This window comes from Rhinolophus hipposideros, assembly GCF_964194185.1.
Source record: "Rhinolophus hipposideros genome assembly, chromosome: 14".
NCBI lineage: Eukaryota > Metazoa > Chordata > Mammalia > Chiroptera > Rhinolophidae > Rhinolophus > Rhinolophus hipposideros.
In genome coordinates this window covers 36,216,186-36,232,517 of record NC_138060.1, presented here as the reverse complement: position 1 = coordinate 36,232,517, position 16,332 = coordinate 36,216,186, and the positions used below count along the sequence as shown (strand labels likewise).

The 16,332-nt window shown below is 44.8% G+C and overlaps 1 protein-coding gene across 1 annotated transcript; it reads left to right on the top strand.

Annotated features, from left to right (window-relative positions):
* Nucleotides 1-11,002: 11,002 nt before the first annotated feature.
* NUDT16 (nudix hydrolase 16) lies at nucleotides 11,003-15,874 on the top strand. The gene is made up of 3 exons (XM_081072856.1): nucleotides 11,003-11,178; nucleotides 11,275-11,544; nucleotides 12,334-15,874. The coding sequence occupies exons 1-3, from the start codon at nucleotides 11,041-11,043 to the stop codon at nucleotides 12,493-12,495; spliced, it is 570 nt and encodes a 189-aa protein (XP_080928982.1). The 5' UTR covers nucleotides 11,003-11,040; the 3' UTR covers nucleotides 12,496-15,874.
* The last annotated feature ends 458 nt before the right edge of the window (nucleotides 15,875-16,332 follow it).

Genomic DNA, 16,332 nt, shown 5'->3' with positions numbered 1-16,332 from the left:
TACAGATTTTATTTAATATTAATATTTTCACATGGCGGGGGTAGGGGGAAGCTTTCTAGAAAGAAGTGAAAACCCTAAAACAAGCAAGCCTGCGAGCTTATATACCATTTTGACAAAAGAGTGAGACATTTGTGGAGAAGTGACAAGACAAAGGAAAAGGGATTTGAGCTCCTAAGGGGTGGGGGTGGGGCAAATTGTGGGAAAGTTAGTGGGAAACATATGGAGGAACTGATGGAAGATCAGGGTTATTTTAATAGGTTTGATTGTACAGATACATCTCAGCATTGACACCCCATCTTCGGTGTTAAGACTGTTTTTCTCTTCCTGGTCCAGGGAAGAGAAATTTCTCATAGGAAATTTATGATTTTAGGTAGAAAGAGCGGGGAGGGCACAGAGCTCTTCCAGCATCTGCTGTTTCTTAATTGTTTTCAGCTCAAAATAATCCTTATGCCAATGAGATTTATTTTGGGTGGCATATTCTGATCCCCTACAATGTCTAGGAAGACAGGCACAGACTTAAAACAACTTATACTCCCGCGACTTGTGCTGTACATCATATCAGGCTTAAAAGAAAGGAGAGCTAGGAGGAAATACCTTTTGGGATCACAGGTCCGTGCCTTACAAAACTCATTCATGTTTACCTTTCATTTGGTTCAGTGGAAGCAGGGACACAATGTTTAAGACGATTAGGAAAAAATACATTTTTAATATTACCAGGGGGAAAAATGCTTTCTCCCTCAGCCATATTTTGTGTTAATTTTGACTCCAGCATAGGCTGAAATAATTCTATGGGTATCCCATCTACCCCTGGGGATTTCTGTCTTCCCAGTACTTTCAGGGCAGCTTTCACTTCACTTTCTAGAATTATAGCTTCTTCCTCATAGGAGTCTTTTTCAAAGGTATCTGTCATCCTTTTGTCTCTTCTGTATAGATTTTCAGTATACTGTCTCCTCTTTCCCTTTGTTTTCTCCTGGTCCGTGTTGGTTGTTCAGCATTCTTAGGATGTCCCTTTTATTTCTTGAATCTTTTGGTAGAGATCTGTTTTTTGTTGTTGCTGTTTTTCCCCCATTTTTGTTGTTCTCTTCTATTTCCTTACATTAAATATGCGAATTAATTGAATTACATAGAATTAGGAAAGATCACCAAGAGCAAAGATGTGTTATTGGAGACCAAAGCTAAGATTTTACACCCTTGTAGTCCCAATTACTATGTATGGAGGCGAAAGCGTGCAGTGAAGAAGGCTGATGGGAAAAACATGATTCATTTGAAGTATTGTGTTGGAGAGCTCTACTGATACCCGGGCCCATCAGGAAGATGAACAAGTGAGTCCTGGAGCAAATTAGGCCTGAAACATCGCTGGAGGTAAAAATGACAAAACTGAAGCTGTTCTACTTCAAGCACATCATGAGAAGTCATGGTTCTTTGAAAAAGACGATGGTGCTGGGAAAAATAGAAAGCAGCCAGAAAAGAGGAAAACCAAACATGATATGAACTGAGTCCATAAAAGAAGCCAAAGGTGTGAGTTGACAGGAGCTGAGCAGGGCTGTTGACATGACATTGTGGACGTCACTCAGTCATAGGGTTGCCAGGAGTCAGAGAAGACTTAACAGCATGTAACACACACACACGCACACACACGCATACACACACACGCACACGCACACACACCAGTGTGGGTATTAACCGCTAACCAACTTGCGAGATTGTGAGTGGAAACTGAGGAATTAGAGAACTAGGAAAGTGCTTGTTATGAAACGGTCACAGGTATAGGGAATAAAGGAACCCTGCTAACTTGCTGCTTATTAAAAAAATATATGTTTCATAAATGCCAATTGACCTTTCTGCTTTCTATTTATACAGAGGAAATGCCACCAGCTATTTTGGGTGATGCAGAGATAAGACATACAAAGGAGAGTTATAGAAGTTAAGTATTTAATGTATTTGGAGTGAGGGCTGGTGCAAAAGCTCTAGGTCTATTATCAAAGAGTCCAACCACTGAGTGGTCTCAGGATAAAGGACGCTGACAAATTAAACAGTCGCTGAAGGGGAAAACATACCCCACTCCTCTTTTAGGATGATGGGACGGCTAACTAATGTGTTAAAGGAAATGAAGCCAGGCCACCAAGATGCTAAAGGAGCAAAAATGAAAAATGAGGCAAAGAGAAGGAGAAGGGGTATGTATGTGAGAGAGAGAGAGAGAGAGATAGAGACAGACAGAGACAGAGGACAGGGGAGAGGGGCAGGGGGAGACAGACAGACAGTAAAGAATGTTTCAAAATGATCTGCCACACCTGCAGAAGGAAACAAAATGGAACTTAATACCAGATGACTTGGATTCTAGACCCACTCTTGCCATTTACTGTGTGTTGTAGAGCAAATCATTTTCTCTGAGTCTTAGTTTCCTGCCTGCCTCTGAAGATTCCTGTAAAGACCAAGGAAGATAATGTAATAGGTTGAATCACATGACATTGTCAATGGGATTTGACGTAATGTGGGGAAATGCTTTAAATACTGTAAGTAAGATGCCCTCAACTTTGGAGGCGAAATCATTATTGGCTTAATGGTCCGGCTGCCTGATCGCCCATCATTAGTTTCATCCCTGAGGCTTCTTTAGGCTTCTAACATTCTACTACCACCATGCAACACACCCCAAAAGTACACACTTTCAGCCATTTTCAGCTAGCACTTGATTAAAAATTTGCTGACTGTCGGCAAAGAGCTGAAGGGCCATAAAGAAAGCAGCTGTGGAAAGGCAAGCGAGGGGGCTCCAAGGACCAGCCGTGCCTCCTGGACGATGCCTTAGGGCACTTGACATGTCATTTACCTGCCACTGTGACCCCAAAGTTAGCCGCATCTCCAGTTCCCTGAGGACACTCAGTTCTTCCTTAACTTCAGGAGGAAATTCAGAAGTTTGGTCCAACAAGCAGACATTATAAAATCATTTATTCATAAACATTCATTAGGAGTACCAGAATCATTAACATTCATGCTGAATTGAGATTCCAATAGATCTATTTTCAAAATAGATTTGTAGGTTTCATTGGAAAGACAATCTTTCAACAGCTACATTTTTTTTTTCTTTCCAAAACATTGTGGCTTTGTCCTGCTCTTGACAGAGATTTTGATTCCAAGTCACCCCACCCTGGACGCTTGCCTGTTTCCTTATAACTTCGTAATTCTGCCCATCCCTGTGGGAGGGGCACATTTCCCTACCCCTTGACTCTGAGTTTGGCCACGGAACCTGTTTTACTTCAGTGATCACTCAAGAGCAGGACACTTGCAGGTGCAGTCCTTTATGTTCTCTTACGCCTCTGCCCTCACCTGCTAGCCCGCCAATCACAGGGGAGAGTGAGACTTGGAGCAGAGCCACCCCAGCCACCGCGGAAGGAAGCAGCCAGCTCCAGGCCATCCGCGAACTCCTGAGCCAGAAGCAAATGTGTTCTGCTGTATGCTACTTGGGTTTTGTGGTTTTCTGTATGCATTATTATGGCAATAAGCTCACCAGTGTACCTTCCTTCTCCAGACATCACTCTCTACATTCCCTCCTCTGAACACCTTTTATCAAGTCCTCAGGCTCTCTGCTTTTCGGCATTGAATTTTATAAGTTTGGGGGAAAGTTTACTTCTAATTAAATGATTCTGTGACTTCTCAGAAAAAAATACGGGTAGGTTTTTTTGCAAAATGACTCAGGTGAACCATGAAGTCTTGTCCGTGGCGTTTGGCATGTTTCCAGGCACTGCCACAGGAGCAGGAGGCTACCAGGACTACCTGTTCTGCACATGCGCTCTAATTCTTCCTTCATTTTAGCTCACCATGTGTTGAGTTCACATCCTGTACCAGGCACCAAGTGTAGGCACACAATTTTGAATGATAAGAATTCATCACGCAAAGGCAACAGCCTAAATGTCTGTCAACAGATGGACGGGTGAAGGAAATATGACATATTTACATAAACAGAGGGTATCAAAACAATGTGTACACATTTTAAGAAAGGAAAACAAAACTCTTAAAATTAGACTGATGGTAACCACTTTGAGCACCTCTTGTAATTGCAGAAGTCAAATGTGACTTGTATTCGTCTTTTGTTAGTATATATTATTACAATTTTAATAGTTTTTTCCTTTCTTAAATTGTGTATACATTGTTTTGGCCTTCTCTGTATATACAGTGGAATATTATTCAACCTGAAAAAAAAAGAAAGTCCTGCCATTTGTGACAACATGGATGAACGTGGAGGATATTATGCTAAGTGAAATAAGCGAGACACAGAAAGACAAATACTGTATGATGATCTCACATATATGTGGAATCTAAAAAAGTCAAACTCATAAAAACAGTAGAATGCTGGTTGCCAGGGGTTGGAGCTGTGGGGAAAATGGGGAGTAGTTGGTCAAAGGGTACAAAGTTTCAGATATACTGGGTAAGTTCTGGAGATCTAATGTACAGTATGGTGACTATAGTTAATAATACTGTATTATTGTATACTTGAAATTTGCTAGGAAATCTTCAGTGTTTGCACCACACACACACACAAAAATGGTAACTATGTGAGGTGATGAATATGTAAATTAGCTTGATTGTGGTAATCATTTCACAATGTATATCAAAACATGACATTGTACCCTTTAAATATATACAATTTTTATTTGTCAATTATACTGCAGTAAAACTAGAAAAAATTCACCAGGCAAATAAAAGAAAAGGCACGAAGAACACAAAGATGGAGGACACAGGACACAGCCTTGTAAGTTCTGAAAATTGGAATCTTCTTGTGTTGGTGGTACATCAAGTGTTAGAGTGATTATGTCAACTTTGAGAGGAAGGTATGGTGCCCAGCCCCCAAGATGGCCCCCAGTTGTCCTCACTTGTGATATTCCTGCTCTATAGTTTCCTCTCACATCGCATCAGGGGCGGCCCATGTGACCAATAGAATACTGTAGAAGTGATGGTGTATGAATTCTGAGACGAGGCCATAAAAGACATTCCGTCTTGTTTTCTCTTGGGTCACTCACTCTGAAGGAAGCTGGCTACCACGTCATATGGACACTCAAGCAATCCTATGGGGAGATCTGTGTGGCATGAAACAGGCTTTTGCCTCCAGCCAGCACCAGCTCTGGGCGACGTCCATGAACCACCTGGGAAGCAAATTCTCCAGCTCCAGTCAAGCCTTCATTTGACTCCAGCTCTGGCTGACATCTGGACAAAAACCTCAAGGGGAAAACCTGAACCAGAACATCCAGCTACACCTCTCCTTAATTCCTGACCCATAGACACCGTGAAATCATGTGTTTGATAACACGACAATTCGTGTTAAGTTACTGCAGTTTACGTTTCAGCCATACGTAGCTCACAAGTATAGGAAGCAAAGCTCACATCTGAGCTGTTCAGTTTGCTCTACTGTTTCCTATAGAAAGGGGCAGCCCCTGAACAGGTATCGACAGGGCATGGCTTTTAGCTGGATCATTAAGTCCTGCGGAGCACAGGTTTGGAGAGAGTGAGACTGGAGGCAGGACAGGGTAGCAGTTAGGAGGCCGTTGTCGAGGTGAGAAAGGATGAAGGCCTGACCTTCATCTGAGGAAGTCAGGGCATTGAGAGCAGAGACGATGAGAGGGACGATGAGAGGGACCTGAGAGGGACTGGATCAGGATGAAGGAGTTGTCTGTGAGGATTTCAAGGTTTCAGGCATGGGTGACTGGGCAGGTGCTGGGAATACAGAAGGAGATGCAGGTGGGTGGGAGTGAAGTACCCAGTTCACTCCTGTGTGTTACGTAGGTTTGAGGTGCTTGTAGAGTATTCAGGTGAAGAGGTCCAGGCATGTAGCTGGAGGTGTCTGAAATGTTCTGTCCTGATAGTGGAATGGATCCACCTAATGAGCTCCAGACAACACAGCAATGGATCTTTTTGATGCTGGACCTGCAAACAACCCAGAACAGGGCTGGCTTCTGCAGAAAGCCACCTCCTTTAAGGCTGCTGATTGCGATTTCAGGTATGGTATGTGAATGCCTGAAAAATAATAACAGCATCTAGCCCTTTTATGAAACCCTGTTGGATAAAGCCCAACTGACTCTAGCTGGCAGCTTTCTGCTTCTAGCTGGCAGATTTCTGCTGGTGGCACCTCCTCCCCAGACCCCTCCACTGTATATTCTTCAAAGTCAGTGGTTCTCAACCTTGGCTCTGCATTTGAAACACCTGGAAAATGTTAGGATTAAATGGAATGATTTTAAATTTTCTGGAGATGGTAGATGTTGGTCGCAGTCTCCTGCCTAAAAAGTGAGATTAGACTCTAACTTCTCTCTCTGGGACCAAGAAGGATCTTGTCTGTAAAAGGGTTTTGTGAAATGCAAAGATTTGTTCAAATGTAAATTATAACCTTTACCTTTAACTTCATGAGAAGTCAAAGATCTTTTTATTTTTAACTTTTTACTATGGAAAACATCAAACTATACAAAAGTAAAGAGAATAATATAATAAGCCCTTGTTATAGAACCATCACTCAGCTTCAAAAATGATCAATTCATGGCCAATCTTATTTTATTTATACTCTCACCCACTACCCCCCGACTGGATTATTTTTATTATATCATTCATAAATGTTTCAGTATGTGTCTCTGAAAGATAAAGAATCTTTTTTGAAAAAGCCACAGTATTACTACCACTCGTAAAAAATGATCAGTGATTCCTATATATCAACTATCCAGTCAGTATTCACATTTCCATCACTATTTCTGTTTCTTCAAATTGGGATCCAAATAAAGCCCAATAGCTTCAAGTGATGTGTTTCCTCAATCTAGTGTATCGATTTGCCCTCCATCTCTTTTATCCTTGTAATTCATTTGTTGAAGAAACCAGGTCATTTGTCTTGTAAAGTTTCCTTCAGTCTAGATTTTACTGATTGCATCCCCCTGATTTTTTACAAATAAACTTTATTTTTTTAGAAGTTTTATATTTACAGAAAAACTGAAAGTAGAGTTCCCATATAGTCCACCCAGATTCCCGTTTTTAACATGTTATATTAGTATGGTATATTTGTGACAATAATAGACCAAAACCGATACATGACTATTAATCAAAGTCCATACTTTATTCAGATTTCCTTAGCTTTTATCTAACATCCTATCTCTGATCCAGAATCCTATCCAGGATTCCGCATGACATATAGTAGTCATGAATCCTTAGGGTCCTCTATTGTGACAGTTTCTCAGGCTTTCCTTGTTTGGTGACCATAACAGTTTTGCAGCATGCTGGTCAAGTATTTGTAGAATGACACTCCCCTGCGATTTAATGCTTTTTTCATGATTAGACTGGGGTTATATTATTTTAGAAGACCACTGACATTAAGTACCACTTTCATCATATTGCATCAAGGGTATATACCATCAACATGACTTGTCATTGTTGATGTTGACCTTGGTCGCCTAGCTAAGGTAATGTTTGTCAGGTTTCCCCACAGTTACAAACTGCCCCCTTCGCCAACACACACACCTCTTCTCATACTGTCCTCTTTGGAAGGAAGTCACTATTCACAGCCCACATGTAAGGGTTGAGCAGCTATGCTCCACCTCCTTTAGGGTAGAGTATCTGCATTTTTTTCAGACTCTTCTGCATGGAGATTTGTATCTTCTCACCCATTTATTAACTTATTCATTATTTATATTAGTATGGACCTGTAGATATTTGAGACTTTGAATTACAATCCAATACTGCTTTATTTTATTGCTCAAATTGCTTCAGCTTTGGCCATTGGGAACTCTTTCAGTTGGCTCCTTTGTCCCTGTCCATTTGACATGCTCCCATCAGTATTTTTTTTTTCATTAATTTTTTTTTTTTTGGTGTACTTCCTTACTTTCTGGTATCACAAGATACTCCAGGATCATCATGAAGCTATCATGTATATTTCCCACCCCACTGCTTGAATCAGCCATTTCGCCAATGAGTCTTGGTTCCTTTTACTAGAGAATTAGAAATCAAGATCTGGGCACTAGGTGTGCTTATTGCTACTGGGGTATCATTGATTTTACGGCCTCAGGTGATTGAGCAAGCAAATATACATGCATATTAAGCTTTGTATATACACACATCTATAAATATTTTTATATGTAACCATCTATATCTAAATTAAGTTAAACACAAATTCATACTGATGTCTTCAACTCAATCCACTATCACATGGATCATTCTAGCTTCTTCCTGATGTTTAAAGATGTTCTTTTGTATTTCTTATAAAATGGAAATCAGATCCAGATACAAATTCAAAATTTTTAGCAAGAATATTTCATAGGAAGGGGTGTGTGCTTCCATCATAAGGCATAAAATAGCTGGTTTTCTTTTAGTGATGTTATCACCCATTGATAATCAATCTCTAGGATCTATTGTTTAAAATTTAAAAATGGTAATTTTGATTGGCTCTGTCTTTCTTCTTTGATTAATGGGAATATACTCTATATAAAAAGAAACTCCCTCCCCAACTACCAGGGGGTGCCAAAAAAATGTATACAAACAGACACTTTGGTCAACGTTGCTCAAGCAGTAGTTCGCCATAATCAGAAGTGTCTGGATGCTGATGGTAACCACTTAGAGCACCTCTTATAATTGCAGAAGTCAAATGTGACTTGTATTCATCTTTCGTTACTGGTATATATTGAGTATTACAATTTTAATACAGTTTTCCTTTCTTAAAATGTATATACATTTTTTTGGCACCTCTGTATTTGGTAGCCCTAAGGTAGAGCCCATATGAGAAAGACAGGATAAATGCTTAATTCTTTTCCTCACTGATTTTAAAATAATGAATTAATTCCCTAGCATCCTCCAAGGCTGACCACTGAGTTATTTTTGGTCTTGAGTACCACTATGAACTTGTTAGAGTCGCTCTTGAGGCACATGGCATTGCTCAGTGATCTACCTTCAGCCTTCATTCTGGGTCATCTGCCCCAGGATGGTAAAATGGGTTTTTTTTTTTACTGGAGAAGGGGCATGGAGGCTGGGCTCTCCTGGCGGAGGCAAAGAGCAGATGGAAAAGCGAGGCAAGGTTGAGGAGGCTTGAGGACTTCCATATTCATCCATTTGAAAAAGCTCTGGCCTCCAGTCATTAGTTCTTGGATAGCTGTGGCATTGGTTTCGGTTTTTCATGTTGCCTTAGAAATAGTGGAATCCGTCTTGAAAAGCCTCCGCAAGCAACCAGCAAAGAAAAACACAACAGCCTGAGGCTCTGGAAAGGGCACATTTGACCCTAAGTCCTTTAAAAAAGCCAGTCTAGGGGAGAAACCAAATCATCTTTAGAATGTTAGGGGTAAGGGTTAGGCCACTGATCCTCAACCCGGTTGCTTATTAGAGTCACCTGAAACACATTTAAAAACCACCTAAGTCACCTAATCACTGCCAGAGATTCTGATCCAGTTAGTATGGAGTGGAACCCTGGAGCTCGCAGTTTTTATGAGATTTTTGCAAGGTGATTCTAATGTTTAATTAGGACATTTCCAACATCCCTTGAACTCTAATAGACTAATAAGTTGTGTCACACCTACAGTTTCATCATCTTGATGCTTGATGTTGCTTGATGTTGGTAGACACCATCTCTGCCATGTCATTCAGAAGACTAAGTCAGGAAAGATGCCAGGGACATCTCACTGTCCCCTTGGGATGCTGAGGCCTGGTGAGCGTGGCTGAGTTCCAACTGACAGGTCTTTAACCTAAGACCCCCGACTCCAAGAATGACTACATTTACCTGGTGCTGGCACTGTTCTAAGTGCTTTAAACCTCTCAATATCCCTAAATAGGTTGGTATCACCTCCATTTAACAGGTAAGAAACTGGACATCTGAGACTTTAATGATTTGATAAGGTCACAAGCCTGTGTCTGGTGACTACTTGAGCTCTCTCCAATCCCGTGCTGTTACTTACAGACTGTGACTTTAAGATAGGCCCTCTCACGAGCTGCCTCCTCCTTTCCTTTGCGTAATAAATACTGACTCTTGATGTAGAGGCCATCTGCACCGAGTGCAAGGCATTGGAAAAAGGGGGGAGGGCCAACCTGTGGGGAGAGATCCTGAATCCCTGTTCCTCAGCATTAGGCTGAGTAGCTCCCAGCCCTAGGGGTGGGCTCTTCCCCACCTTCCTTCACAGCCCAATGGTCTGAGAATGTGTGAGACAGTCGAGAAAGACTTAGGCACATCTTCTACCTCTGAACCGTCCTCATTCACCTTCCTGTGCCCACAGGGTTTCACCCACAGATCTCCTCACTTATCCTTCCTCGGAAAATGTCATCGATCCTGTCTATCGATCCTGTAATTCCTGACTAGAACTACAGTTATCACTGACCACTCCCTCCTACCATTCCCATCTCAAAAAAATGACACTGTCATCTACCCAGAGCAGAAACTCTGACCTCATCCTAGCACAATTCTCCCCAAACGGTCAATCAGCCACTGAGTCCCCTCAATCCCACCACTCCGGACAGCTGTCACACCTATCGTTCCTCTCCATTCCCGATGTCCTAAGATAGGCCACGTCTCTGAAGCCAACTCCGCCTCAATTCTTTCCTGACCCCCACCCCAGCCCCCGTGCTTCGTGTACCATCCAGACCGAACCACATGTAGTTCCCTGAACGCTCCCTGTGTTTCCCCCGCCTCCCAGGATTCGCCCCTAATTAAATCCTGCTCGGGCTACAAACCCTTACTCGCATCCCACTCTCCAGGTGCGCTCGGGAGGTCCCAGAGGCGCTGGGCTGTGAGGCAAGCACTATTTACCTGCCTCCCTCCGCGCCTGGACGCCCGCCACACCTCAGCCCCGCCTGAGCCCGAGGTCCAATCCACAGAAAGGTTTTGGTTTCCCTAGTCTTCCCGGGCCAACGACTTCCCCGGGGATCGCCAGCCCCGCCCTGGCAGGTCACTGCGCCCCACCCCAAATTCGTTCGCCTAGATCCCGCCCCTGGGCCAGGGATTGGTCCTGGCCGCCCCGCCCAGGCTCCAGGATTGGTCCAGGGTGAGGCCTGTTAGCCTGCACACGTGGGCCGTCAGGACAGCTCTGGGGAAAGCTTCCGGCGATGGCCGGGGTCCGCAAGCTGGAGCTGGAGGAGTCCCTGGCGCTGGGGCCTAACTGGCGACACGCGTGCCACGTGCTGCTCTACGCGCCGGACCCCGGGAAGCTGTTCGGCCGCGTCCCACTGCGTTATGCAGTACTGGTGAGGTGGGGGCGCGCGCGACTACTGTCTGCCCTGCGGCCTCCGGGGGTGCCCGCCTCTGGCTTCTTAAGCAGTCCCGGCTTCCCTCTCCCGCAGATGCAGATGCGCTTTGATGGGCGCCTGGGCTTCCCCGGAGGTTTCGTGCAGTTGCGGAAGGAAAGCCTGGAGGATGGGCTGAACCGCGAGCTGGTGGAGGAGCTGGGCGAGGGTGCGGCCGCCTTCCGAGTGGAGCGCGCCGACCACCGTCACTCTCATGCCGTATCCGGCCAGCACCTCGTGACCCACTTCTACGTCAAGTGTCTGTCGCAGGAGCAGATGACTGCAGTGGAGATTGGCGCCCCGCATGCCAAGGACCACGGGCTGGAGGTGGGGCCAGCCCGGGAACCCCACCCCCATGTCCTCTTTACCCCGAAAGCCTCTCCTTCAGTTTCCTGGTGTAGTTGAAGCGTTGGTCTTCTTTCGTCTGAGTGACTGACTATAGCCAATCTGGTCTCCCTGCAAAGGTCTCTCCCGTCTTCCCCCTTTACTGGCCTCTAGCTAACTCTCTAGAACACACCCATCCAAGCTTCTCTTCTGCTCCCCATTGAAAAATGTCCAGGCATTGCACCCTAGGCCCCTGTTTTTCTTGCATAGGAGGTGTGGCCTGATACTTTGTGGGGAAACCTTGGCACTTAGGCTAGGGGAGTAGGGAGACAGATGGTGCATGGAAATGGTTCTCAAACTTTGGCGGGTAACAGAATCGTCTGGGAGGCTTATTAAAGCACTGCTTACTGGCCCCACTCCCAGAATTGCTGGGTCAGTGTGGGGAGGGAGAGAAGAACTTGAGAATTTGCATGTTTCAGAAGTTCCTAAATGGTGCTGATGTGGCTGGCCTTGGTACCATGTTTTGAGACCTACTGATGCAGGGCCAAGCAGGCATCCTGGAGGCAGGAGCCACTAAAGTTTCAGTGGTATGGGAAAGATTGGCATTTATGGAACTGGATGACATGACTTGTCTTCAGAGAGCTGGGCCCACTTCGTGAGGCTGTATTGAAATATGAGTTCTCAGGCCTGGTTCTGCCGGACTGATAAGGGCTGAGGTGTCTGATCTAGAAAGACCTGGCTGGGCTGAGCTACCTGGGTTCCCAGTGTCACCTTGTTTTCCTCCTTTCACAGGTGCTGGGCCTGGTGCGGGTGCCCCTGTATACCCTGCATGATGGTGTGGGAGGCCTGCCTGCCTTCCTGGAGAATACCTTTATTGGAACTGCACGGGAGCAACTGCTAGAAACCCTCCAGGACTTGGGACTGCTGGAATCTGGCTCTGTCTTCAAGCATTAAGATCTCAGCTTTTCACTAGAGGAGCCCCCCAAGGACCCATGGGACCTGAGATCAAGACCTTTGTGCTGAGACGGAGGGAGAAGAAAGGGAATGTTTTCTATGCTGGGCCTCGGCCTGATAGGTGGCAACAGATTAACTGAAATATGAACAATATGTTCTAAGCAAAGGGCCCCCAGCAACTTGTAGCATTGGGGCAAAAGTCTGCAGCTCATCCCAAAGGCCCTGGCAAATTCTCAGAGCCTGCCTCTACCCGATACATTTGCATGGACATAGCCTGGCAGCCCTCAGACACGTGAATGTACAGTCTGTGCCCACACACAAGCTGATGCCTCCCTGACTCCCAAAGTTTAGTTTAACCAGGAAGTGGCCTGTGTGGGGCCTAGGTTGTCCCAGTACCCATCTCCTTGCTGGGGAGGAATTTCTGAACCAGGGAAGGGGCTCTTCCTACACTCCTACATGGTTGTTCTCCAGGGTCTAGTCCAGCCCATTCTTGTTGGGGAGGACAGAGAAGCAGAGGTCCCTTTTTCCCCTCTGAAAGTGGCCTGGGGATGGCCAAAGCAATATACTTCTGAAAGGTGGTGGAGGGTCCTAACAAGCCCCCTGTCCTCTTCTGAAACTGAGTAGAAGGGATGAGGCAATGGCTTGATCTCCTTGGACTGTCCTTGGACTTGAGAGTTCTGAGTCCTGAGTTCAGCATCTCCTCCAGTGCTTTCATCTTTGGGACCCCTTAGACTCTGGAGACATCGGAAGGGAACTGACCCAGCCCTGGTCTAGCCCTGCTCTGACGAAAAGAGTCTCCCAGTAAAGAAGGGCTTTTAGCTGGGCTTCGCGGCCCTTTGGTTCTTTCAATAAACAATCTGTACGAGGTATTGGAAATCTACAGATGAGAAGCCACAGGCCTTGCTCTCTTTGGAGTCAGGAAGCTTTTGGGGGCCAAATGGTAAATATTTTAGGCTTTATTGGGCTACGTAGTCTTTATAGCAACTATTCAATTCTGCCATGTCAGAAGTAGTAATGGACAATACATAAATGAGTGTGGCTGTGTTCCAATAAAACTATTTTTAAAAGGAGGTGGCCAGCCTATGGCCATAGGTTACCAACCCCTGCTCTAGAGGAAGATAAGAGTAATAATTTTAATTATGATGTGTATTTACTTGTTTTATTTATGGATTGATATAGGTCCCACCTTGATATTTTTACTTTTAGTTGAGGTGGTCTGGAAGGGCCTTCTTCCAGAAGGTGATCTGGAGAGCATTTAAGCTGAAGGTTGAGAAGGAAGTAACCTGGTAGGAGTATGGGAAGAGTATTCTAGGTATTCCAGGGAGTAGCGTGTGTTAAGGCCCTGAGGAAAAATCTTGGCAAATTATCCCAAAACAAGGGTAGGGAAATTAGACTCCATTTCTCAATAGAGAGGGCAGGGGTTGATACACAGAGAATTTGCAGCCATCTTTAATTTACCAGAGCTCGGTCTAGAAATGGAAAAAGGCACAATGAGTGAGTGAGTATTGGTCTGGAATGCAACAGAGAGCCCCGTGGGCCCAGTGGCAGTTGTTGGCCTTTGAAAGTGGGGCAGGGGAGAAGCTTCCAAGATCAGGGAGATGCCAAGAGAGTCTGTCTTCCTCCAACCAAACCCTGGGCCTTTGGTAGACTCGAGGTTAAACGCTCAGGGTAGGCCAGCTGGAGAGAATGGACACTTGAGTGCCTCCTGGAGACACAGCCTGTACGGGTCTCATCTGTTTCCATCACATCGCCTTCACGGGAGGTGAGGACCCCGAGGCCCAGAGAGAGATGGGACTGACTTGTCCTTGGTTGCACCGCTGTCAGCACCCTTACCTCAGGAACGAGGGCCGGGCAGGTCCGCACAGGAGCTCCTTTTCAGATGTGATCTGTTCCAGCCTCGCACACCAATCATACAACACTTCTACAGTACTTCACCTCACTCTGCTCGAGTGTGCCAGGGCCGAGTCTCTCAGTGCCTGCTGGCAGTTCAATCATTGCTTATACTCGATTCCTTATTTTTTAGGTTTCTGGTAACTGTCCAGGGTGTCCATGGGGAGAGTCCAGGACTTTTCCTTTCTTTTCCCACACACATACCCTCCCTCCCAGTTAGTAGATCCCATCTCAGTGAGCACCCTCCCAGTGTTCATCCATCTGCGGCTTGAGTCCCTTTCATTCCTCTTGGCCCTTCAGTCCATAGGGGAGGAGAGGGGAGGGGAAGCAAGCTCAGCCTCTGGTTTCCTCCCCATCACCCACTACCGTCCTGTTGCAGAACTGTTGCAGGATAAGGAAACCCAGCATGGTTGCTCAAGTAGGATTTCCTTAGCCTTGTTAAACCAATCATCTGGTAGAAGATGGGAGGCTTCTAGCAATTTTTGACCCCCCTCACCCACCGGCTGCTGGGGTGACTCTTAGCCATACCTGAAATACTGGTTTGTGGTACCTGTGGTGAGGGATAAATGAGGCCACACTTGGGATACAACTTTGAAGGGCCACATCCAGCAGCACTCTTTCAGCTCCCAAAGCCATCTACGTTTTGCCCCTGCTTGTTGGTCAATTTTGTTCAATGGAAGGTGAGTGGCCTGGATTGTCTCCCCCAAAATACATACGAGTATTTCTGCCTTTCTCAGCATTGTCAGCAAGACATTCTCATTCTCAATTCTGTGCTTTTTCCTTGAGTAAGAGTCTGCGGGTGCTGTGTATTAACACTTTTGGGCCCCATGCTGTGTTGAGCCTAAGTCTCCCTCAGGAGCTACTGGCAAAGCTGCTGCTTTTAGGCAAAAACATTTGAGGAAAGAGAGGCTTAAGCCTTCGGAGACTGCTAAGGGAAAACAGACCAGGGCAAAGGTGGAGAAGTGGGAAGGGATGTTTGCTATGAGTTTCAGTTTATTGCATAGAAAACTGATGTTTTTCCCCAAACCCTCTATCCCATACAAGTGAATTTATTTTTAAATAGAGAAAAAATATTTTATGGGTGATGAAATTAGTGAATGGCATCAGAATTTAAGCCAAACTAAAAGCATTAGGTGGAAGTAAGAATTCTTTAATTGATCAAGAAGTTATCCACAATGATTACATGAATTTCAGGTTACCTACAGCAAAATCTATTGAAAAATGCAAGGAGAAATTGACAGAAGAGTATTGGGAGACCACAAACACACTTCTTCAGTCCTTGGCAGATAAAATGTCAGTGTAAGAATGGAATATAGGATCTAAAAATTATCGCAGTGAAGGGAACAATTAACATTTTGGCAGCGCTTACTGTGTGGTGGGCACCCTTCTAAGCTCTTTTCATGTATTAACATGTTCAGTCCTTGAAACAACCATGATATAGAGATGCGCTTATCTCCATACTCCAAATAAAAAAACATGCACAAAGGTCAACAAAATAATATCCTTTACCTAAAAGATAAACTTTGAACTCTGTAACTTGAAGCAGAAAATACACCTTTAAGGACCCAGGGAACGTTTACCAAATTAATCATAAAATGGGCCTTAGAAAACCTCAGTAAATTCTTTCCAGTCTTGTACCACCCTCTCTGAAATGATAGAGTACATGCCACATTCTGTGACCATGGTGTAATAAATACATGACAGGGATAGACACTTGAAATTTCCTTCTGCCACCAGTTGTCTCAAAATATTTATTATGAGAAGGGGCTTGGGGTCAGAGACCCCTGTGGCAGGCCCGCCTTACCTCGATACCCAGCTCCAGATAGGTACTCTCCTCATAGATCTAAGCATTAATTTGACAGGATTAAAATCAGAGTCCTGGACAGCAGATCCTGCTGTGATGCCGGCTTTGAAGTTGTCATCCTTCTACCTGAAATGGGCCTGAAT